Source organism: Bactrocera neohumeralis, chromosome 2 (assembly GCF_024586455.1).
Source record: "Bactrocera neohumeralis isolate Rockhampton chromosome 2, APGP_CSIRO_Bneo_wtdbg2-racon-allhic-juicebox.fasta_v2, whole genome shotgun sequence".
NCBI lineage: Eukaryota > Metazoa > Arthropoda > Insecta > Diptera > Tephritidae > Bactrocera > Bactrocera neohumeralis.
In genome coordinates this window covers 51218385-51244133 of record NC_065919.1, presented here as the reverse complement: position 1 = coordinate 51244133, position 25749 = coordinate 51218385, and the positions used below count along the sequence as shown (strand labels likewise).

Genomic DNA, 25749 nt, shown 5'->3' with positions numbered 1-25749 from the left:
CTTTGATGCTCGTTCGCCATCAATTCTTGTACGAGTTGGGTTTTGCAAGCTCGCAAACCAGGATACTTCCACAAAATCTTCTATATATTGGATGGGTACGGTTCAAATTGTTAGCCGCATTGGCGGATGTACTCATTAGGGTCTTCTTCGTTACTTTGCTCCAGAGGCGAAGACGCTCAGCATCTTTGAGAATCCTTCGCACTGTACGGCGTTTCTCAGGATGCCCATTCGGTGAGGAGATAATCTCACTATTGATTAGCCGTCAAGATCATCGAAAATTGGACTTAACGGATGGACCACCTGAGATATAGCCACGGCCAACATTTGAAAGAGATAGTTTTTAAAAAATCAATGTCAAAGAACGTTCTTTCGAATGATAATAAACATTCCCTATTAAATTTGAAGTTTCTGTATCATTTCTTTGAAAAAGTTGGGAACCTCGAATTAGATCACCTTTTAGTACCTATCTCATCGCCTTACCACATTTCTTTATTAGAAAAAAAAACACAAAATGCTTGCTTCATTTAAATTCCAACTATCGTTTTTATTGATAACATTTTTAATTTCAATTTACAATAATCATTTTGATGATTCATATTCATATTTATATACGTGTATGTATGTATGTATTTATTTGTATGATATTTATCGTTTGTTGCTTTGCTGCGCTCTTTTAAGTGGCTAATATATGATTTTACATATGTATTTGTATTTGTTTTTGCAATTGCATGTAATTATTTATGCATAGGTATGTCGTATGTATGTAAATTATTTATATATGTATAGTTTGTTTATTTATTCATATATACATAATATATATATATTATATATGTTATATATACTATGTATAATTCTAAGTTTTTGCATGCGTGTGCGGGCATTATATGTATGTATGTGTGTATGTACGTGTGTATGCATAACACTTATGATATTTAGTGATTATTTGATATTACAGTTATGACATTATATGATACAGCATGCGCTCATCTGATTTTCCTGTATTTGCTCTCTGCTTATATCTCAACGTTTTGATTAACACGCTTTCATTGACTGCTTAGTGATTGGTTAGCATTGCAAACTCTGCAAGTTTAACTTTCCACAATTATATGTTCAACGATTTTTCTCTGATTTCTTAAATGTATTATATTCTTTAAAAATATATATACACAAAATATATAAACGCTTCATGTGAGTTATATGAATGTGTGTGCTTGATTATGTCTGTAAATAATAACGACTGTCTGTGACTAATTATTAGTATGAACTAAACTCTGAAAACAATTAAACCAAAATTTTAATTTTATTGACTTAAATGTAAAATTTAAAAATAGTTTATGATTAATTAAACTAAGACGCATTAATTGTATAATTAATTGAGTTTTAAAAATAATGTAATTTTACTTTAAAACCGAAGTTTCCATTATGCGCTTGAAATAATCTAAAACCTGTCAGAAATAATTTTAATATACTATATAAATATATTAAATTTGTAATTTTTCAATTTAATTATTTTTTCATTTTAGCGCTAATTTTTAATTAGAGACAATTTAAAATTAAATTAAAATTTTATTGTAATTGAACATTACTGAACTTATTAATAATTTATTAGAAAAAATTTACAATTTGTAATATTTTTATTTATTAATTTAAATATAAATTTTAATTATTTTTAATACAAATAAAAAACAGCAATAAAATAACTGAAGACTTGTTAGAACTAATTTTAATATTCATACATGTAATAAAAGAATTTAAATTTTTTTTAATTTCCTTTTTTTTATTTTAATTAGATTTTACTGAACCTTTTTAATTATTTAACAATTACAACTTTAAATATTTTTATTTTTTAATTTAAATTATAATTATTTGTAATACAAAAAAATTTGCAATAAAAATTAAATTTTTGCTTCAAATTAACTTTGAATATTGATTATTAATTTATTTATAATTAATTTTTTTGTTTTTTATTTTTTTTTCATTTTTCGTTTTGATATTTTTTGCTTTAATTTTTATTCGCCATTATTTTTTTGAATATCAATTTTAGTTAAGAGTTGTGATGGGGAGCTATAATATTTTATTAAAATTATTATTTGACTTCATAACATTTAAATATTTTTAAACAAAAAGCAGATAATTTATATAATTTGTTACCTAATTTATGTTATAATTTCTATACAGCACCGTTAAATTGTTCTTCCATTTAAAATTTGCTAATTTGGAGAAAGTTATATATGCATGTATGTATTATATTAACTATGGACTTAAAACTGTTAAACTTCGAGAAATTGAAAACATTAATGAGTTAAAAATGAATAGAAAAAAATTTAATAAAATAAAATATAAAAAAATATATTTAAGAAAAGTAAAAAAAAGTATTAAAAGAAAAAATATAAAAGTAATATGTATACATAATAAAAATATTTTTTTTAATTTAATTTTTTTTTAAATTGTTTTTTTATTTTTTTTTAAATTTCACTTATTGTTGACTTTTAAAACTATTTCATACATGTCTATATGTATTTTGAACTCTACAAAAAAGAAAATGGAATATTTAAAACAAATAATAATAAAATTACGTAATTATAATTAAATTAATTTAATTAGAAGGAAAAATTATAATAAAATAATTGGCAATTAGCAATTGACATTTGTACATGTGAACATATTGTATAATGTATTGTAATTTATCTAAATGCATATTAATGTGTAGGTTTGTATTTACACATACAAATATTCATATATGCATAAATAATATGAAAACACCTTAAAAAGTTTATTTGAAAATATTTTTTTAAAATTCTTTAACTCTTTTTATTACAAAAAAACTAATTTACTTATATAATACTTATATAATTAGTTTTTTATATAATATATATGATAAAATCGTTAACAAGTTAATATTCAAAATCGTTGTTCCGAACAAAATTTCTGCTATATGCCATATACATATTTATAAGTTTATTAAATACTATAGAAAAAATAATAATTAATATCTAATGTTTGTATATATGTATGTTACAGCTTTATATGTGTGCGACATATGTGCATGAGGGTCGTTTTAGCAGAGCATTTTTAGGCATAGACAAGATGCACTACAAATACTGACTCAAGTCAAGTTGTCGCTCCTGACGAACGCTGTCAAATTTGGCAAAATAAATGACAAAATAGTGACAAGCAGTGATTTCGACTTTCACAGCTTTAAAGTGCTTCGAGTAAGTGAAGCTAATAAGACTTTTCATAAGCTTTTAGCACTGATAACTATCAAAGCCGAAAGAGCAAAGCAGACCCGCCAGATATTCGAATTTGTCCGGCTCTTCAAAAAGATTTGGTACAGCAAAACCAATAATTATATTTAACATTAAAATAGAAAGTAAATTTGTGAAATTGTAAAATATTTAAAACTTAAAAAATATGCATAAATGTTTATCAAGAAATCGGGCTGAAATAAGTCAAACATAAATATAAAAAATAAATAAGAAAAAATGTGAACATATGTTTTTATTAAAATTATATATACACTTAAATTTTAAATTTGTTGCTAATTACAATTTAAAAAATATTAGTTTTTTGCTCTAAAATTTTATTTATTTTTCAAAATGTTGAAGCTTTTTAAAAGAAAAAATACCCAAAATAATTTAAATTATTCATAATATCTATTTATTAACTTTCTTTGTTCGGAAATATTTTTTTAAGAATTCTTTTAATTTGATGACAATTATAATTTCAAAAAATATTTCTAAATTATTATTTTTTGTGCAAAAGAAAATTCTGTTTTTGCTCAAAATTTCAAAGCTTATTTCAAAAAAAAAAAATACTCAAAATAATTTAAACTATTCATAATATCCATTATTTATTTATGTTCTTTATTTACTTTTTTTTTAATTTTTTTAACACTTGTTTTAATTTGATGTTAATTATAGTTCTCGAAAATGTTATTTTTTTGCTTTAAATTATTCTTTTTAAGAAAATAAAACTTAATTTATTACAATTTTTTTCCAAGTTTCAAAGCTTCTTTTACCCGAAAATACCCCAAAATAATCTAAATTATCATATTCAGAATAACCATTATTTATTAATTTTATTTATTTAAAAATAATTTTTTCTCTTCGCCTGTCTTGGTGCATTTACGCCTTTCGATATTTTCGTTTTAGCTATTCGCTGATTTTTTGTTTTTTTTTTCATAACATTTTTTCATAATTGCATTGCCATTATTTAATTCTCAAATGTTCTATATTCTGCTTGACATGCCACTTGTTTTCTTTTGTGAGTTCCTATATCTTTCGTATTTTTTTATCTTTACGCTAATTGACCCAAAATTGTCGATTTTCCTTGTATTTATGCGCTTGCTGCTAATTGTAGTTAAGTGACTGAAATAAATATATTTTTTATTTACAATTCTCTGACTTAAAAATTTTTTAAAAATCATAAATTTTTGTTTAACTCAAGGCCTGTTTTGTATGTACGCAGTAAGAGTAGTACATATAGTACTTTTCAAAAACAATACAGTTTAGGTACAAAGAAAATTGCTCAGAATTAACTGTATTTCGAGACTTTCTAACGAAGAAATTGCATTTGTAGAAATCTGTAATGAAAACAGCATTCAAAATATTTTAATTTTAACTGAGTTTCAAAAAAACTCTGCAACACTGAAAAAGTTGCATAACTAGAACGGTTTGCGTCTGAGCTAGTGTCTATTTTTTATTATAATGTTTTACGTAATAAGCTTGAACGAGGAAAAGATGTTTTGTGAGTGCTTATATCATCAAAATAGTTAGAAATCTTCTTTTGACACTCTGTATAATATTCATTGCCTTTTCGTCTTTTTTGTGGAGAGGAAAACCACAAAATGTTAGGACTTCAAAATTATTGTTTTTCGCTTCAGCTTCGTTTGACCCTGCGCTATGAGAAATGCGTTAGTTTGTTGTTGTAGTTGTGAATTTTAAATTTAGCAGCAACAACAGCAACTATATATAACAATATGTTCAAATTATTTAAGGCTAATTTTTTTGTTGCCTACCTGCAGGCGCAAATGGTTGACAAAATGGATATTGAATTATAAATGCATTTGCTTTTGCTCTTAATTGCACACAGTTTCATATAATTACAAGTATATTCAGCAGTTGCTCGTAAATTAAAATTTAATTAATTGTTACAGTTATTTTTGTATCATATTTAACTATTTTTGTAAGGTATGTGTATATATGTATAGTTAATATTATTTTTAATAATTTAATTTAATTTTTGTGAATTTTTTTCTGCTTTTCAACAAGGACTTCAACAATATTGTTGGCGCAACACTGCAACGCTGCCGGTATAACAGTATAACACTTGCATGCAGTACAACAAATACATTATATACATGTATATAGTGATTTACATACAATTTTTATGTATTTAATTTTTTTTAAATTTTTTTTCTCAATTTTTTTTTTAATTTTACTTGCATTTTTCATATTACGAATTCAATTTGTATGTGTGTGTGTCTTTCGAATTTCTACTACAGTCATGTTTCCATATTTATATACATACATATACATATATAGCATAAATTCAGCTAATTTTGTTATATTTTTTTTTTTTTTTTTCATTTTAATTTTGATATGTGACCTAATTCGTTTGTAATTCCTGTGCTAACTCCATTTTTTGATTGAACAAAATAAAATATTTTTTTTCAGAAAATACAACAAATTTATGCACTATTAGTGTTTTCCTTCAAATATGCATTCCACAACGCTTTTACTCAAGCCCCGCTCTATCTACGCGCTGCTCCTCAAAATGTGCGTAAATTTACAGTTACATGCCTATGTATACATAAATGTATGTATGTATGTAGTGTACAGTTATATGCCTATGTATGCATACATATATGTATGTATGTATGTATGTAGTATACAGTTACATGCATATGCTTATATGCAGTTAGTCAGTTAGTGGCGCTTGTTTTGTTTTTGTATTTTCAAACCCTCTCTCTGCAATATTTATGGTAGTTGATATTTTTAGTTAATTGTTCTTAAAGTCTTTTAAATTTGCTTTACAATTCAGTCGTTTTGCAGCTAAGCAAAAAAAAAATTAATTTATTTGAAATAGTTTTCAAAGGTTTGCGGCTCTTTTACATTTAGTTATGCTTAAAATTGTTAATTCTTTAGTTAGTCGCTTTTAACATACAACAAACGGGCAACAACAACTTTAAAGAATTTAATCTCATACACATACAATATTTTTGTTGTTGTTTTTGTATACATTCTTAGCTCACATAACGCGCTTAATTACCTACCAATATTGACTTAGTCACTTTTTAGGCGCAACACCTGCCGCTTCGTAAACTTTTAACATTTTCAACTTTTTGTTGTCACATAAACTTGTTTTTGTATTTTTTCATATAATTTTTAGTTATTTGTTTTTAAGATAAATGCAACGGTTTTGTATTTGAGTGTTTGTAGCTTATTGTTTTCTCGACTTTAATTGTAATTAATTTAGCGTTTGTTGCTTTTGTTGTAGTTTAGTGTACATCATATTGTTTTTTTGGTGCTTTCATTTATTGACTATTTTTATTTTGTGTTTTCAATATTTTTTTATTTAATAAAATAGTATTCATTAGTATTTGTATGTGTGTGTGTATGCGTGCAGTGCTCTCCTCTACTCCGCTGCTCTCTTCGGATGCTAACGCTGCGAAAGTTGTTCTATTATCATTCAGGTATTTTAACTTTATTTTAGTGCTTTATGTTATTGTTGTTGTTATTTTTTGTTTGTGCTTCGGAAATTCAACTAAAGTAATTGTCGCGTTGTTGATAGATCGGCAGTGGTTCGTTTGGTGATTCGGAACTTCGCTCGTCATGACCAGTTGGTGATGCGTCGTCATCGTCGTCCTCGTCGCCGTCGTCATTGTGCACCTTGGCCATGGCTTTTTCTGTTGACAAATGAAAATCGGCAAATAAGAAATTAATTAGTTTATTTTCTTTGGTAAATTCGGCAGGAAGTTCTTGATAATGGTAGGCAGAAAAGCCTGCTGTCCATACTTACGAGTAAAAAAAAGTTGTCATTTTATTATATATTATATCATTATCATTGTTTAATATTTTTTTACTGACTTTGACACTCACGCATTGGTTAGTATTTATAAAAATATTAATACTTTATTATAAAAGTTGTCCTTATGTCATAAATAATTTATTTTTAAAAATTTTAAGAAAGAATTCAGTTTGTTCTCTACTATTTAGTTATTAAAAACATTTTACTTTTTCTTTCATCGTAAAACTATTTGATTCGTCTATCAACAAATTATATAATGTTTAATATCTAAAAAGGTATTTACTAAAAGAACTCAGCGTCTGCAGTTGTTGCTTTTTCTAACTAAGAAAAACGTAAAAATTTGTCGTACATTGTTTTTACTAACACTATTTTTTATAAAAGTTAATAAAATAACCATTAATCATATTTTCAGATTTGTGCCGCCGATTCTAATAAATACTGGTTACTTGGTTACTTATAAAAGAGCAAAAATTATAAGCATACATTTCGGCGCAAAGAATTTTTTAGGAACCACCGAATGTTGTATTAACTGAAAAACAATATACATTGTGTCAAAAAAGCACTCGAAAATTGTAATTAAATTCTCCGGGTAAATGATATTACAAAAATGTATTTTGCTAAGTTGGTAGAACTGTCCTTTTGGCACCCAGTTTATTTACTGCAGTTCCTTAAGTCCGTACACCTCTGTAGAGCGTTACGAGTTTTATATTTATTTTTGTATTTCTAACCAAATGTCGTGTGCGAAATCGTTGCGAATTTTGGAAAAGGCTTACAGTGATTCAGTTTTATCAAAAACACAAGCCTACGAGTGGTACAAAGCCTTCAAAGACGGTCGAAAGATCGTTGAAGGCATCCCTCGTTCTGGATGTCATTCGACCTCTTCAACTGAAGAAAATATTAAAAAAGTGAGGGAAATGGTGCTTGAAAACCGTCAGGCAAGTGTTTGAGAGACGGCAAGAGAGCTCGACATCTCTCGCGAGTTCGTTCCAATGGTTTTGGTGGATATTTTGGGTATGAAACACATTCTTGGTGAATTTTTTTTAGAAAAGAGTAACGAAAACAGGTCCCTTTGGACATGATTGATCGTTCGAATTCTGATTCCACATTCGTGGAGAGCATTATAACTGCCGATGAAACATGGGCTTATAAGTTTGAAATACAAACAATTCAACAAACATCGAAACGGAGGAAAAAACGAGCCTAAAACAAAAAAAAAAAAAAAAAAAAAAAAATACGCCAAAGCCGCTCAAAAATCATGGTGATTCTCATTGTGTTTTTCGATATTCGTGGTTTGGTGCATCATGAATTTGTTCCGGAGGGACAGACGGTCAATGAAGAGTTATATTTTGTCGAATTTAGGCGCTTGCGTGAGAACATCCGTCGATAACGGCCGGAATTATGGAAGAACAATGCAAGAATTTTAAACGATGTATTTAAAGCCAAAAACGCAATGAATACCATCGATCAACCGTATTCGCCAGATATGGCTTTTTTTCTTGTTCCCCAAACTGAAACTACCGCTCCGTGGAACCTATTTTCAGGCGACCGAAGAGAGATACGCTGAAGGAGTTGAAGGCCATCCAAAAAGTGCGTACGAAAAGGGTTCCAAGACTGAAAAAATCGTTGGAAAGTCTATTACATCTGTTGGACATTAATACAAAATAAATTTGTATCGCCACCAGACATCTTTTTTCGGAAGTGCTACTGGCGGTCGACTACGGGAGAAAGAGATTGCAAAAGTTTGCAAAATTAAAGTACATTCAATTCTGTAAATCTAATTTTTTTTAAATTTATTCATAAATAAAATGCGTTCTCGAAAAAATCGCTTCTTCGGAATTGCAAATGTATATAATCTTTTAAGCACATTGAGGACTATCAGCTGTGGCCTAAAGTTCTTTTACGAAAAACCAAATTATTTTTGGCAAAATCGCTCATCAAATCATGTCAGAGAAGTCAGTTATTTGCATATTTTTTGAATTGTGTCGGTTCGACCTAATAGCTACTACTTACAGAAAAAAACTAAAAGTTAAGCATACATTTCGGCGCCAAGCTAAATATGCTACGTGAAAAAAGAGTACGTGTGCTCAACAGACGTGAAAGTTCGATGTGTCCATTGTAAAAAATTTAATTCATAAGGCATGTTTCACAGATACTTTTGTAGACAAGAAAAATATATTTTTTTCACACGCAGTGAAATAATTTATCTTCACACAGTTTTGGGTGCACAAACTATCCAGCGAAGACTTTGCCTTTCTTTTAACTACTTCAAAATCAATTCGTTACAAACATCAAATGTTATTTAACAATTTTAGCTAACGCTACAACAAATCAGTTAGCAACCTGGTATTCATAACTGGTTGTGTAAACACTGCGTGCGCTACATGCTGGCATAACTCGAGTGCTGTTGCTTTTGTTCGTACATTTTGATGGCATGGTGACAAACACAAGTGCTTGTTGTGTGCTAAATGAGTGAGTTTGCAATAATTTTGAGTTTTCCAAAAACAGCTTAAACTTAAAAAACACTTTTAAAATCTATATAAAAAGTATTTAATATCATAAGTAAAAGTATTGTCAAGTATTTATAAATATATCTAACTATATAAAAAAAGTTTTTTGTTTCAGCAAATTGCCTACAAAAACAACAAATATATTCGAAAAGTATAAATGCGAGCAAAAGCCACTAGTCATAAAGAAACAAACATTTCAAAACTCAAACACTTAAAGCTTCAAATTAACATTATAAATGTAATACAGTTACAAAAATAGTAGTAGAAATGGTATTTAGTACTTAGTAGCAGTTAGCAGCTAGCAAATAGTAGTAAATGAGCAATTGTATACAAACCTTTTGGGTGCGTTTTGATGTCACTGTGGTTGTTCTTGTTGTTGTACTGGTTGTTGTTGTTGTGGTAAATGTTGTACAATTTATTTATTTTTTTTATTGTAGTTGTAATAAATAGTTGTAGTTGTTGTTGTTTTTGGTACGTATCAAAAATTGTTGTTGTTATTGTTGTTGTACTTATAATTTGTTGTTGTTTAAATATGTTTTATTGGCTTGCTTTAGTATTGGTAACTTAATTACACTGTATTTTTGTATATTGTTGTTGCTTTTTTGTTTAGTAACTGAGGCAAACGTTTCTGCGAGATATGCATGCGTTTATCTCTCAGCGGCAATTGCGGGTCTAACGCTTGCTTTGCGGGCTGCACTTGCAATAATGCTGTATTTTCGCTCATTCCTTTCATTATACGTATATGTACATATGTGTGTGTGTGTATGTAAATTATATATATATATATAACAATATATATCTATATGTATGTATGTGTGCGCATATAATATTTGTATGGGATATGGTCGGTTCAGTTTTATATAGCATTAACTCGATCATTTCTTTTTTGGGGCGCTTACGTTTGTATTTATGTATGTATGAGTATGAGTTTATGCTTTTTGCTATGTATATATACTAATGTAGGTATATTTGTATGTATGTACATTATGTATTTATGCGACTTGGTCGTCAAACAAAATAAGTTAAAAGTAACTTAAGTCTTTAAATAAAAAAAAATCAAGGCACAAATTGGTTTTCGTATAAATAAATGCACAACAAAATGCGTTTTCCAACTTATAAAATACATATTTGCAAACGAATATTATAAGAACTAGCATATTTTTGCAAATTATTTTCGTTCGTAACTTCGAGAACGCTCACACACGCAACAAAAAGACGCAAACGCTTTCGCACAACACTCTATTTTAGATTGGTTTGGCTATTTGGGTTGCCTAAAAGTAAAGAAAAACAGAAAATAACGCTAAATTATGGTAAAATAATAAACAATAAATAAATAAAAAATAATCGCAACATTTTTGTGGGCTATGTTTTCAGGTTTAGAGTAGAGACGTGGGCTTACGCAGATTTCGAAAATTACTGAATACAATAAAGAAATAATTTTAAACTAAAATACAGATTTTTTACAAATAAAAATCCTTTTAGAAGCAGTTATAGCTACCGATAGATCCCCTACCCTTACTCCCTTATTTCCAAATACTAGCTGATATGAATATCATTTCTGTGTTAGTAGTGGTAGATACCAAAAGTAAGGTAGACACAATATTATTTGTGTAAATGAAAATTTATGTAGCATAAATACAAATAAAAATATACAAATTAAATTATTTTTATAAAATAATAAAACTATTTTTAATTATTACTTTTGATAAGTTTTGTTGACAAAATAAAATTTTACCTAATTTTAAGCACTCTGGAAGAAGCCTGAGAACCATGAAGTTTTATTTTACACCAACCTTAACCGTCACCAATCATAAAGTTAAGTTATATACAGTTAGACTTTTCAAAGCATAATTTTTTTATTTTATTTTCTTAACCTACATAGATTTAAAAATACACACTGAAAATTTCATGGCGTTCAGGTGAATATTTCCGAATTTACGCGCAAATTTGAAAAGGCGTTTCAAAGCGCTTGGAAGTACGAGGCCAAACTTTAAACGAGTTTTTCTCAAAATAGTGTTTTCAAAGTCGCTATTCAAAATCAGTTGAAAACGGCTAAATCGATTAGTCTCAAATGTTAACACGAGCTTCTTAAATATATTTTTAGTAATTAAAGGAAGATTTTTTCTCACCGATAAATAATTTTTTTAAAACAATTGAAGGCCGAAATTTTGCTCAAAAATCGATTTTTGTTTTGAGAAACCGCCATTTTTTCAAGAAATTTTATTTTGCTTATTCCTTCGATTAACTAATAGATTTAACATTATGTTAACGAAATCTGTTGGTTTAATTTCAGCGATAACGCAAAACGTCTTTTATGAGAGGAACTCCAGGAGATCAGCTGTAATTCCTTTCCAAAGAAATATTTTCACTAATAATAAGTCTTAAAATACAACTAATCATAATATTAGTATTTTTGGATCAATATATTTAAAAGCTTTCACAGAAAAAATTCTGGTAAAATCGTTTTTTCGGCCTCCTAACCGTATATAACCCCTTAAAGAATACTGACTAACACCCCTATTATGTATATATAATGTCGCGAGTATAGTTGCCGTTCGAAAACGGTACACCAAAATTTATATTTCGAGTCGATATCGACTACCGCAGACATTTGCGTGAGTGATTACTTTCGACGCCTACACGAGTACTATATATGACGCAGGTCAAAGAAAATGTTTTACGTATGGGATTTATATCATGGGAAAAGACGATTACAAACCAAAAATTTTTACTTTTTAAGCAATATAATGATGGTCTTTGCGTTCTTTTATAAATTATATTAATTAATATTAACGATATTGATAATCAAAATGAAAAATGATAGCAATGAGGCTTGCAGTGTCGAGAATCAGATAATCATCACTCAGGCTGATATTTTTGCTTTTCTAATCAAGCCACATTAAAAGTCAAAGAAAGCCTTTTAACCTGATCTGCCATCGACATCCGCTTCAATATCACACACAGAAAAAATCCTGTACTTGTGTTGGAAAATCAACTACTCTCTCCCAAGAAGCATCCATCACGGAGTTCATCTGTATCCATACACTCTGTAGATATGTAAAGATCAGATTGCTTAAAAGCAATTGATTCTTTGAAAATTCTAGAACGGCTTAACCACGTAACATCTTAAGATCTGCAAATTTTAATAGCAGAGATAAAGGGTATTCTACGTTTAAGCGTTCTGTTTGAAATCAAATTGTTTTCTGCATTTCTATAATCTTGTTTTGATAGGTCGAAAACGGCAAATATTTTGGCTAAATTCCTCATTATTATCAGAACTCTGCCGTTTTTTCGATCGTACGTCACTGTACGGAAAATATCAAAGAACAAAAAACCCAGAATCACTACCGCAGTGGTGGACGTTGTTTTAGCGCCGTCAAAGATCGCGTAACTCAAAAAGTATTAAATTTTTTAAAAATTTTTATTATGTGCTTTTAGAATGTGTATAAATCTGTCCATAAAATCTTAAAACATTTGTTATATGTTTTTAATTGCCAAAAATCGTATTTTCATAGTTAAAAACTAATTTAGTGACAGAATTAATAAACTTTACAATTAATATATGTACCTTCTCTTTAGCATTCACATACAGAATTTGAATAGTCGTAAAAAACAATTGAAAATAATTTTTTAAACAAAGTATTATTGAAAAAGTGATTTGATGTTATTAGATTATAAAGCTAAGAAAATTTGCTTTGTAAAACCCCTGGCAGACTTAACATTATTTGTTTGTAGAAAATAACTAAGGTCTCCCATTAATTTGTTCTAAGAAAATTTCTAAATCGGTCTTGGAGTTTACCTCAATATTAGAAACAAAATAAGAAGAAAAGATATTTTTTTTTTAATATTATGAATAACATTAATATGGAGTACTTCGTAAAACACGAATCAAACATCGTAGAAATACACATAAAATCCACACATGATCATGTGGGATTACACTGAGAAAGAAAGAACACGTAAAACCTCTCAAAACACGTAAATCTTTATATACAAACACTGAAAACACGCTAAAATTTTCAAAAACAACTTTTTCTTAACATATTTTTTTACATTAATTTTTATAGAAAATAGTAAAAAGGAAACAAAGAATCAAAGCAAAAGTATATACATACATATTTAAAAAATTTGATTTGGTCGAATGTTTGTGGTGCAAAGTGAGAACGCTGAGATGCTTGGATGGCTTAGCGACTACGATGGAATGATTGAAATGATTACTAAATACTTGGTTTTATCGGTGAAATGCTTATGCTTTATTCATAGAAGTGATACATACTAAGTAAATATGTAATATATATATGTATATACATAGGAGAGCATATAAATTCTTAGGTGAAAGTGAAAGAATGTGCATATCATGAACATGGTGAATGTGTTACGGTGAATGTGCTTAAATTGAGTGATTTATAAGATAGTGAGGTTGAGGTTAGGTCTTCATATATGTAACTAGTGGACGTTATAATACAATGTGTGTGATTGTTTGAAAATTTACAATTTTACAAAACTTTCTTTAATTTTTTTGGTATTTTTGGGCATGGCTGTGAGAAAACTACTGGTTGATATGATGCGTGATTGCCGAAGTTGTACGAATACATATGGTATGTATATGTATTGGTACGTGTGTACTACTGAGGTGAGTTGATGCGCTACAAAGGCCAACGAAATGATGAAATGGGATGCCGAGCTGATGGATGACATGATTGATTTATGTGAGATAGTTTATAGTTTTCATAGAAATTTTCTTGCTTTATGATTATGTTATTGACGAAACGTTTATTCATATACATATGTAGATATGCATGTAAATGATATTCAATTATCATCTAGAAAATCAGAATTCGGAAAAGAAAAAAATATACAGATTTCAAGATTAGAACGAGAGCATATATAGCGGTTGTGTTTCTTAAGATATATGAGAATGCCATTTTTTCAAATTTTAAAAGGTGTTTTTTCAATTTTAAAAGGTGTTTTTCAATTTTAAAAGGTTTTTTTCAGTTTTAAGATTTTTTTTCAAGTTTAATACTTTTTTGAACATAATTAAATCGTTTATGAGAGAATTTACAACAAACACATAATGAACGCTTGCAATTTGTATGAAATTATATGATCATAACATATAAAATAGCCAACTAACTAGTAATAATGTTAATGTTAGTAAATAAAGTAAGCGTACATTTACAAAAACAACAAACATAATCGTAAATAAAACGTTTGAACAGTTACGAATTGGTTAGTATGTAAGTAATGCATAATCGAAACTAGCAAAATTTTAATTTTATTTACTTTTTTTGTTTTGTTTTTGTTAAATTCAACACAAATTTACCGTTAACGCAAATAGTTACACAAACAATTACATAGAAGAAACCCAAATTCGAAAAGAAAGAACTTTCATTTATATACCCACAAGTAGCTAAAGTATAAATGAGCGCATGAAATTGCTTGAAATTCTCGATTTTCCGTTTGAATTTCGTTTTTCTGTGCACTTACCAGCTACGATTTTGCTCATTTGCATGACTTGTTGTGCCAATATCTGATTGAGTTGCAGCAAATGCTCGCGTTGCTTCTTTTCGGCATTGATTTTGCTCGGCGGCAAGCTGACAGTGGTGTCCTGGCGTACAAGAAACAAATATTTTTATTTTAATATGCATCTTGTAATATACAAAGTTTGCGTCCACTTACGTTTGCGGTGCTTATGGGCGCCTCAGCTAACATCTTCTTGATGGATTCGACTTTTTCTTGGCGTCGTTTCTTTTCTTCGGGTGATAGCTCGGGTGTCTGCAATTCGTGTAATTCGTTAATACTACGGTAATGTGAACATATTTATTAGATTACTAAGTCTTCTTAGATCAGTCATGTTCTCAAGTATTGCCACTAGAGTAATAATCTAATCAAATTTGACCCGAACTGATATTGTAACATATGATAATGATAACATTTTTACGTATTTTAATACAAATCTTTACCATCGTCTAAAAAATATTATACTTTTGAGCTTGAGATTAATTCAAGTTTTCATACACATTATAAGGCTCGGCTGGGATGTCTACAGCGTATGATTTTTAAAGATTTCAATGCATTCTTATCGGGCTTCCCAAAGTGGTTTTTTCGGTTTCAAAAACTGAGAAAAGCCACAAATCGCCAAATCTGGCGAATACGGTGGCTGAGTGATGCCTCTCGGTAAATGTTTGGCAAAAAAGTCAGCCATAATCATGCTAGAATGTAACGTTACATTATCGTAGTAGAAAATTTATGAATTTTCTGCCCACAAATCCAGTCGTTTACGCCTCAAAACGGTATGCATTAATTACCGTCAGACCCTGTAGAAGGAGCCATGTGTGTTTCACCTTGAATTCGTTCCACAGAGTCAAACAGTTAATCAAAGAAAACGATGAGCATCACCTTAATTGTTGATCCGTTTTGAGACGTTTTTCCGATTTCTTCTAAATTTGTAGCGCCATTCGTTAAATCGTTGAACTATTTCGATTTTATATTCATAAACTCACGTCTCGTCCCCAGTAATGCATTTGATGAAACAATAAGTAATATGTAAACGATGTATCCAGCTACTTCTCTTTTGCGACCGAGGGTTTTTTGCAAAAAAAAGAGTCTAGCATTGAAACGCTTCATACCCTAAATATTAACCTAAATGTTTTGAATCTATCAATAAAAGATGTTGATCTCCTCTGCCATCTCTCTGTTGTCAACACGATGATTTTCTTTAAGTTTCCGATGACTTCACGATCTTCACTAAATGCTTCACCAATTGAAATGTGGGATCAAACTTCACACGAACGTGGTACCAAAAATCAACAAAAACGTGAATCCGGTTAACGCGCGCAGTGTAAATAGACCAGTCCGACTTAAATTTGATTAGGTGGTCTCACTAAATCCCTCACATAGTACAAGTGTATGTGGTACGTTTGTTGAGTCTTCTTGTGTATTGGAGTTTTCTGATTCAGAACCAACTCTAAGTTATCTTGGAGCTCCAACAAAGCGAAAAATTTATTTTTAATTTTCAATGTTGTACGGAATGTGCGACAGTATGTTTGAACAGCTGTTATAGAGCGTTCGATTCGCTTTTATCTAACTTTTTTTTATTAAAGGCAGCTAATCCAAAGTTATCGATGATTGAAACTATATAAGCAAAAGAGAACCTGACTTACATGTCAAGAACCGTCACGTCGGTAGCATTGTTCACAAAAATATCGACCGGATAGTTTTATGTAGTTGGTTGTATAAACAAGCCTTACGAAATTGGAATGACACCACTACGTTGAATTATCTATACTCTTAATTGATTTTCTATTTCCCTTGTGCGATTATTTTTTATATACTTTACTATACCTTACGATAACTAATCATTGTATATAAACATCTGGCTTTTCTGGCAACCAAATTCAGTACTTTAGCTCTTTTAATCAAACATGTCTTACCTTCTCCGGAATATAACGCTCGGGTATAACAATCTTATTTGGCGCCAAAAGCAAGTTATCTATTGTGTTCTCCGAGATCTTCTCACCATGCCCCAAAGCGGAGCGCACAACATCTGGTGCATTCATGCGCGGACGCAAAGCCAAGTCCATGTCCAGATCGTCACGCGCACGCCAGTTGGTGTTCTGAAATAAAAATTAATAATTGAAGTAGAGAAATAGATAAAAGAGAGAGACGTTTAATGTTCACTCACATTGCGATTCATATCGTTCTCCGCCTGCACATTCTCCATTGCCTTCACATTGACATTGTTGGGGGCCGTGTAGTGGCGACGCTTCTCGCGTGGCACCGCGCGTCGATGCTTATGCTGCGACGGCACTTTCTCAACAATCTTCTCCGTATTGTCCTCCGACGCTGAACCGGCCGAAAGCTCGTTTATGATTTGACGCGCCGCTTCACTCTGAAACACCGGATCGGGACTCAGATCGGTTATGCTCTTATTTAAACTCTGCACGGAATCGGTCTTTTGACGCAAAGCCAGCTGGGAGGATTCGCGCGTGTGTCCATGATGATGCTGATGTTGCTGCTGTTGTTGCAGTTGCTTGGCAAAGTACGCATTAGCAAGTGGATTGAGGTGTTCACGTCGCTCAGCGTGCCCACCGTTAGCAATATTACCACCATTAGCGCCGTTACTCAACTGGTAGCCGGCATAGTTGCTATTCTTGTCAAAGCTGCGGCTATAGTAATCCTCTTGCTTGCTGCTGCTGCTACTGCTGTGGTGTCCATTATGCTTGCTGCTGTGTTTGCTGCTGTGGTGGTGATGATGTCGCACTTTGCCGCTCGTGGGCGGTTCATTGTAACTGCGCGGTAGCGATTTCGAACGTCCATTGCTTTGGTACTCGTTTGTCGTGGCGCCGTTCATATGCTGATAGCCATTGCTGACGAGTCCATTGCTGCTCATCAGCTGTTGCTCTTCCTCCAGCACCTGATCGAGATTCTGCGTGGAGCTGCTTAGTCCGTTACGTTCGCTGCGATCACGATGTCTACGCTCCGACTCGCGCTTCACTATGCGCACCGTTTTGATCTCCTGTTTTTCTTGGTTGGTCAGATTGGCAAATGGATTTGAGTCGAGAAAACCATCGCTGTCCACGCCGCTTGTCTCCAAATTATCGCTGGCGTCATTGTAACGGTATGAGCCAGCGCTAACACCTGCGCCAGCCATCAAACGTTGCAGCTCATCGCCATTATTGAAGTCACTAAGCTTCGTGTCCACGTAAAGTGGCGTTGAGAGATTGAGCGTGGAATCATCGCTCAGTGTATGCGAGATGCTATGCATCGAATCCAGATCAGTTTCTTGCCACGAAGCGGAGTTTGTACGTTTCTTCTGTGATATGTCTAATGGCAAACCGTTTGCGATGTTCTCTTTGTTGCCAATCTCCTGATAAAGGCGATTCGAGTTCTCCGTTAGTTGACGCACAGCCGAGCTTAACTCCTGTCGCTGTCGTTGCATGTCACCTACGAGTGTTTGTACACGCTTCAGCTCGGACTCCAACATGGCGGTCGTGTTGCTGGCAAAGCTATCTGTGCCGCCGACGCCATTTGTGAGTGCTCCTTGCGAACCGCGTGGCCCGCGCGAAGCCTGCAGTTTCTGTCGCAACACAATTAGCTCTTGTTCGAGACGCGCATTGCCTGCTACGGTTTGTTCTAATTTCTATTTCCATAAAAATTCGTAGAGAAATAAGTGGTGATGTTAGTAAGAGAAAAGATTTTTAAGCTTTGTTTGACATGCTGTTATAACATTTAAAGCACGAAAGCCAGAGCTTGTATGATTTGTTTAGTGAATTGGCGCTTTAGATGTTAAGCCGTCTGCATTTTTGTTTTCGTCTAAGCTTTTGAAAATGGAATTTTTTTATCATCATTTATTGTGTTGCTACGAAATTGTATGTGGATATTTCAGAGCTTCGCTAATTTTAGAACACTACCTACTGAAGAGACACTGCTGTGTTAAATATTTCTCTAATAGATCTCTAATCATTCCAATCATTTGTCATCTAATGAGATGCGCTATGAGTTGAACCACAAGGTGTCAAAATACAGCGAGGAAACAGTTGGCTTTACGAAACGATAGTGAAAAGTAACCTTACCATTATTTTAGTGAGACGGATCAGTTAAGTTTCAATTGGCAATTTAAATAGCCCCTAAATTTTTTAAAGACCTGACCTATTATTCTTGGCTGACATATTTTAGTGAATAAGTGTGAGTGTTCCTTTTCTATAGGTCTCTAGAAAAGAGGAGGTCTAGGGCTATTTGGAATAATAAACAAATTCCAGACTGTATTATAAGTGGAAATGTCAATAGGTGTAAAAGCTTGGATATAAAAGTCAGGCGTGTTGATTTTATAACTCCACTTTTCATTAGCATCCGTGAGTAAGAACATACGTAACAGTTTCTTTTAAAGTGACCCACGTTTACAAGGCTCAAGCGTGTAGCTGTGAGAAACAGTTTAATGAGAGATTACTATTTTTGCTCTCTAAGACAATTTTTTCTCAGGTTGAGCATATTTAGTTCTACCAGAAGAGGGTAACAAATAAAGTAAATACTCTAACGATCTGATCAGAGTCACTTATTTGTACTTTGAGATTGCTGATGGATATTGGCCAACGTCTCCACCATCTGTTCATAATGAATAGAAAAACTGCAGAAAGGCGAATACAAAACTGATATTCTATCACTTGTCTTCGTGGTTTGGACGTCATTTAGTACAAAGGAGATTCTAAACAAGTATCACTCTCTTAATATTAGTTAAGAAAGTAAGTAACTAGTTTCGTATTGGGGGCCCGGACATAGCGGAATTGTAAGAAACTGCAAGGCTGATGAGCTTGCGAGGTACTTATATCTTACTAGTTGGAGCATGGGAACGAATAGGAGCTCCACTGGCTTCTTGCGCTTCATTACTCTATGCTTTGGTGTCAGACGAGCTCGGCAAATGATGGTCAGTTACTAGCAACCGAGCGACCGCAAGGTCCTCCTGGTCCAAAGTTAATCAAAGGAGGTGTAGTATGATCCTCGTCCTCAGCAGAGTTCACCTGGACATTACACCAACGGGATTCACGGTGTAAGATTAGAAACGCTGGTCAATTACTAGCAACCGATCGACCGCAATGTCTTCTGGTCCAAAGTGAATCATAGAAAATCTAGTGTGATCCTCGTCCTCAACAGAGTTCACCTGCATAATGCGCGAACAGGATAAATGTGGTAAGATTACACATTTTACCGGATGCCAGTTACATAAGCTGCTGGGAAGAGGATGCGACAAAATTATCTGAACACTTTCTTCTCAAGTGTCCCGTATTACTTAGAGCAAGGCTCGGAGTCCACACCTTCAAACTTCCAGGTAAAATAGCGAAAATAGGAATAAAGAACTTAAGCAGATGAGTGAAGGGTTCAGGAGTTTTATCGGTCTTCACGAAGCAGCGTACTTAGCAGACAAGGTGTGATTCCACCGCCATCTCGGGGAATCTTTCATCTAACCTAACTTTCTGTTTGAAGAATAAATTATTTAAATATTCACTAAAAGGCAGTAATCATGCAAAACATAAGCATTACCTAAGTATAAAACTAAATTATGCCTGACCTTAATCAGGACTGTCAATTTGAAGCAATCAAGCGTGTTAGTATGTATGTTTTTGGGTTTCAAGTTTCGAATTAGATTAGTCACACTGTTTTTAGAAAGCAATAGCAAGTCAATACGCGAAGCCGACTAGATTTGCATATTTGCTCAGCAAATCATTATCAATATCACACAAACAAAAATAACAGACGACAAAACTTCTATACTAGGCACCTCGTCTACCTTTGAGTTCTCGGCCAACAGTTGGTGTACACGCGACAGCTCACGCTCGAGCATGTGTTGTTGCTTTTTGGCCGCCTCGAGCGCCATCGGCGGACCCGAAGTGTCTTGTATGCGTGCGCGTAAGCCGCCCAGAGCACGTTCCAGCTCCTCCTTGTCACGCTGTAAGTTTTGCAGTGTGCCAGATTCCTCTTGCAACAGCTGATCGAGTTGATAGAGTTGATGCACCTTTGACTGGAGGAGGGAGAGAGACAAAAAGTTTATGTAGAGTTGTTGTAATTGTAGAGAGAAATTGAGTGGTGGAGAGTAGGAATTGTATAGGGAGCATATATAAAGTAGAAAGTTGAAAGAGAGGCAGTGAGAGTGGCAAAGTTGTAAAGTTAGCAAATAGAGTGAAAGAAATGGTGAAAATCGTTCATTTATATGAATAAATTAGTTAATTTCATTTTAAAATATATTTAAAATTTTTTAAAATGTACACTCACCTGCAGCTCGCTGTGATTCGGACTGAGCCGATCCCACTGCTTTTGCTCCTCCAGCAAGAGGCGTCGCTCCTGCATGCGCTGATTAAATTCGAGACGATCCAGTGTCACAGCCTCGTTGCGTTGCGGCTGACGGCCGTTGATGTCGTTGTTGCGATAAAGTGAGCCCAACTTCACCATATTGTCGACCAAGTTGACAAGCGGTTTGCTCTTCTCATACTGGCGCTCCAGATCGAGCAGATGTTGCTTCAGGTAGTCCAGGCGCTGTATGCTTTCGGCGCGTGTGAGACCCTCAGCAGTGCGTAGACGATTCTAACGGCCATCGGGGAGAGGAAATTCACAAATTTGTTAGTAAAAAATATTAAAATTTTTGCGAAGCTGTAAGTGAGTGTTAGAAGTCACTAAAAATACTAAATGTGGTTAAATGACCGACACCCGGTATTGAGTTATGCAAACTATTTTTGTAGCTGCTATGCTATGAGTTAACAACCTGCACTTCATGTATATCGCTGCAACATTGCTCGATGGCGCGCGCTGTATTGCTGTTCTGGCGCCTCAACTGTATCAGCAGCAGCACCAGCTCCTCGTGTGTGCGGCTCAGCAAATCGCCGGCGGAAACGTCCAGATTCTAAGCGTCGGGCGGTTGGCGGTGAGCAAATTACGCAAGCAGGCGGGAAAGCGATGAATTTGTTTTGTTTTTAATTTTCAAGCATTTCAATAACAAAATAATGCGGCGCATAAAAATAAACGAAAAGAAAATTAAAAAAAAAACTCAAAAACTTTGCACATTAATAAAGCAGTAATTGGTAAAGAAAAGGCAACGCAAGAACTTAATAACACAAGAAGTCAAATAATATTAATGAAATCAGTGGTAAAGGGGTGGCGGCGCGCAAGCGGCAAATCAATAAATTGCTTGTGTTCATTTTAAATTGAATTTCGCGCAATGGCGCGCGCACACACACATACGCGCGCGGCATACTCACACAAGCGGCTTGCTTACTTGCAGCCAATATTTCACATTTCACATTTTAAATTGAAATAATTGTTGCTGTTGTTTGTGTTTTACTTTGACTTGGTCGCGCTGCGACGCGCGTTTATCAGCGCAAACCAATATATATTTGTGTGTATGTGTGAGTGAATTTTCGGCGTTTGGCGCACACACCCACACGCAGAGACACTATGTTTCATGCACTATATTCACAAACGCAACCGCCCAAAAATACATATGTATATGTGCCTGCCCCAGTACTCACCCGCATCTGTGTGCTGGTCTCACGTTCCAGCATATCGATTTCGGCACGACTATCCACGCGCCGCATGGGATACGCTGCTTGTTGTTGTGTATGCTGCTCTTGCCACAATGTGGGGCCCGCGCCGCCTCCTACGCCACCATAATAGTCGCCACCATTGGCGCTGGGATGCAGCGGCGTCGACGCGGCCAAGATGCTGTTGCCACCTGCTATGAGTCCGTTGCTGCCGTAAACGCCACCAACACCACCACCACCACCCAGGCCAACAAAGCCGCTGCGTTGATCCGTGAGTGTTGTTGTCTTCGCGTATTTCGTGTCGTGCGCCGTGCCGTAGTAGGAGTTCGTTAATGTGCCCAGCGTTTGATCGTAACCTTGCGCTAAGTGTTGTTGTTGTTGTAGTTGCTGCTGCTGCTGCTGTAGCGGATTGTGTGCATCCGAGGGATCTGGTTTAACGGTAAGATTGCCTTTGGGTAAATTGCGCACATTCCGCACCGAAATTGACGCTGCTGTTGTTGGCACACGTAACGTTGTTACAACAGTTGCAGTTGTGGCGTTGTGTTCACACACATATTCGTAGTTACGAGTATGTATAGTTACATATATATGCGTGTGTTTGTATGTGTGTGTGTGTGTGTGGAAGAGAAGAGCAAAGAGAAAAAAGACAAAATGACAAATTGCAAGTGCCAAAGTTTTAATTCTCAAACCAATATAGAAGCAGTAAAGAGAGCTGGAGAGCTCGATAGTTGCACAGCTGACTAAAGGTATAGTGAGGCATAGTGTAGTAAGGAAAAGCGCAATGTAGTTGTAGTAAAGTGATAGAATGGGGGACTTAGGAGTTAATGCGGTGGAATGCCTGAGAGACGCTGAACCATTAATAACATTTTGAAGGTTTGCTAGTGATGTGAAGAGCTGGTTGATTTATGTAAGCTGGGAGTAAGAAGCACTACAATGATAACGACTGGCTGTTGTGCCATAAAAATTACTAACTATAATATGTACAGTTATGCAGACAAAGGCACGTCTTATGGATTTTATTTTTTGTTTGTTTATTTTTTCGAAAATGTGATGCCAAACAGAATTTATTTGTGTCGATGTTGCATATACAATATTTAAATTAGAGTTGAATCTACATTAAGGCAAATAATGTATGGAGCGAGAAATTTAAGAGAGCGTGAGAGCGCGCAAATTTTAATTTACGGTTTGAAATAAATGAGAATTCTAGCTAGCAAGAGAGATTAAATGATCAGTTTATTGTATTACAGCTATAAGACTGTATTAAAAGTTCTGTTAACAGAAATGCTAAGGAGAACTGTTAATACCCTGTAGTATTGCAAGCGTAACTTATAAGTTGTGATATTTTCTAAACATTTTGAATGAAAGTTAGGCGTTTTACAATTTTTCTGATGCCAAAACTTTAAAGTAATATTTATTGATGATATATTATTGATGCCATATACAAGTATATTTATTAAAAAACAAAATAATTACAGTTTCAAATTACTAGTAATTTTTGTAGTCTAAACTTGCGATATTCTGATTTTTTTTGTTATTAACTTAAGCAAAATTTTTGGATGTCAGTTTCAATCATCAAAAATATTGAATATTGGATTTAAATATTTTTCTTGCGCTGTTTTAAAGAATTTATAAAAGATTTAAAAAATTTTTTTTTTTTTTAATCATTAGTTTTCATTTACTGTATATGCCTACTGTTACAAGAAAATGTTAAGAATTGTCACCATTCTCTTTAAAATATATTTCTGATATGTTTTTTATTAATTCCTATAATTTCTATATCACCTCCTCACTACTTACTTATTAGTTGCATCTTTGGTGTATTTTCTAATGAAAATTCAGGTTTAATCAAAAAGAAAACACTTAACAGCAAGCCCTCTAAACCCTGTTTCGTTAATATAATGATATTAATTGAAGACGAGCTAGTGTGAGAAAGCGAAACATCCCTTCCCAAGGTAGTGCGCTGTGTTTGGGGCCCGCCATGTAAAAAAAACACCCTCAATGGAAAGAAAAAAGAAACGGACTCGATTGAGAGACCTCATTTTTTAAATAATAATAATATTTGACGATAAGAGACTTTGCTAATTCTTCTAGTAAATAAAACAAAATGCTTGAAAATTAATTTTTTTTCTGAATCATAATTTGTGAGTCTTTGTTCAAAGTAGAGACTAAATAATATAATATGAACTGTTGAAGTGATAATAAACAGTAACTATGAACCTTTTGCTTTAATTTCGTTTGCTTACATAATTTTAAAAATTTTTAGCTGAAAATTTGTATTTCAAAAAGCGAAAATACAATATTTGGTGTTGCCTGCAATTTATACACAGCTTTCTTAGAACCAATTGCTGTACGAAAGTGAGGTTACTTAATTTATCTGACGGCAAGAACCTAAATGATTGTCTAAAAATTTTATGCAATTTAATTTTGTTTACCATAAAAAGTATTGTTATGAATAATATAGTGAAAAAGGCAAAAAAAAAATTGAAAAATTGAAAAATTAAAGAGCCAACTATATAACTAGGGTACTAAATGCTATGTGTTATCGAATTGCGTTGAATAAAGTCGGCATAAATTTTGTGTAGTTTAATTATAATATTAAATAATATTAAATCTGACAAAACGATGCTGATTTTCAAAGTCATTCTTTTATTTGTAAACAGTTCTAAATCTTTTAGCAACTGTAAATTAGCGAAGTGGACATGGCAATCAGCTTACTATTTTTAAAATTTATATATATTTCACACAAAAAGTATATCTTAGCTGTCTTCTTGTCAAAAAATTACTGTGAAAGCAAAAAAAAAATATTGAGTTGAATTCGTAAGAGAGAGTATGCGAATACCGCTATTTTCAAAGCTACCACATTTGATTTTGCATATGTTACAACAGTTTTACTATTGTGAACGGTTCGTATGACAGTTAAAAATTCAAATTTCTTTTTTTCTTGTATTCCAAACACTTATCACTTAAAATATATTATAGCAGTTTATAGAAATCAAAATTAAAGTGTTACAGCAATGTTTTTTAATGCGAAAAAAAAGAATTTTTCAACTAAGAAAAAATCATAATTTAAATAAAAATCACTATTTATATCAGGTAGCGTGATCCAAATCATCCGATTAGGCACTTTTAAGCGCCGAAGTGTAACATGTTAGCTTTGCAAAGCGGTTTATGGGCCCATACTAGAA

At 32.8% G+C, this 25749-nt stretch overlaps 1 protein-coding gene across 6 annotated transcripts in view; it reads right to left on the bottom strand.

The window, feature by feature from the left end:
• Positions 1 to 519: 519 nt before the first annotated feature.
• Positions 520 to 25749, bottom strand: part of LOC126767623 (probable serine/threonine-protein kinase yakA) — a 256576-nt gene continuing 231346 nt past the window's right edge. For 2 of the 6 annotated variants that reach the window (XM_050485080.1, XM_050485078.1), the window contains 9 exons: positions 22553 to 23055; positions 21790 to 21927; positions 21303 to 21611; positions 20821 to 21051; positions 17221 to 18678; positions 16970 to 17152; positions 15216 to 15311; positions 15024 to 15144; positions 520 to 6907 (listed from right to left, as the gene is read on the bottom strand). In XM_050485080.1, the coding sequence (XP_050341037.1) occupies positions 6762 to 6907; positions 15024 to 15144; positions 15216 to 15311; positions 16970 to 17152; positions 17221 to 18678; positions 20821 to 21051; positions 21303 to 21611; positions 21790 to 21927; positions 22553 to 23055 (3185 nt within the window). In that variant the 3' untranslated portion in view covers positions 520 to 6761. Of the gene's footprint in view, positions 6908 to 9871; positions 14360 to 15023; positions 15145 to 15215; positions 15312 to 16969; positions 17153 to 17220; positions 18679 to 20820; positions 21052 to 21302; positions 21612 to 21789; positions 21928 to 22552; positions 23056 to 25749 lie in introns of those variants that run through there. The other 4 variants (XM_050485079.1, XM_050485083.1, XM_050485081.1 and 1 more) reach the window with 4 other exon arrangements.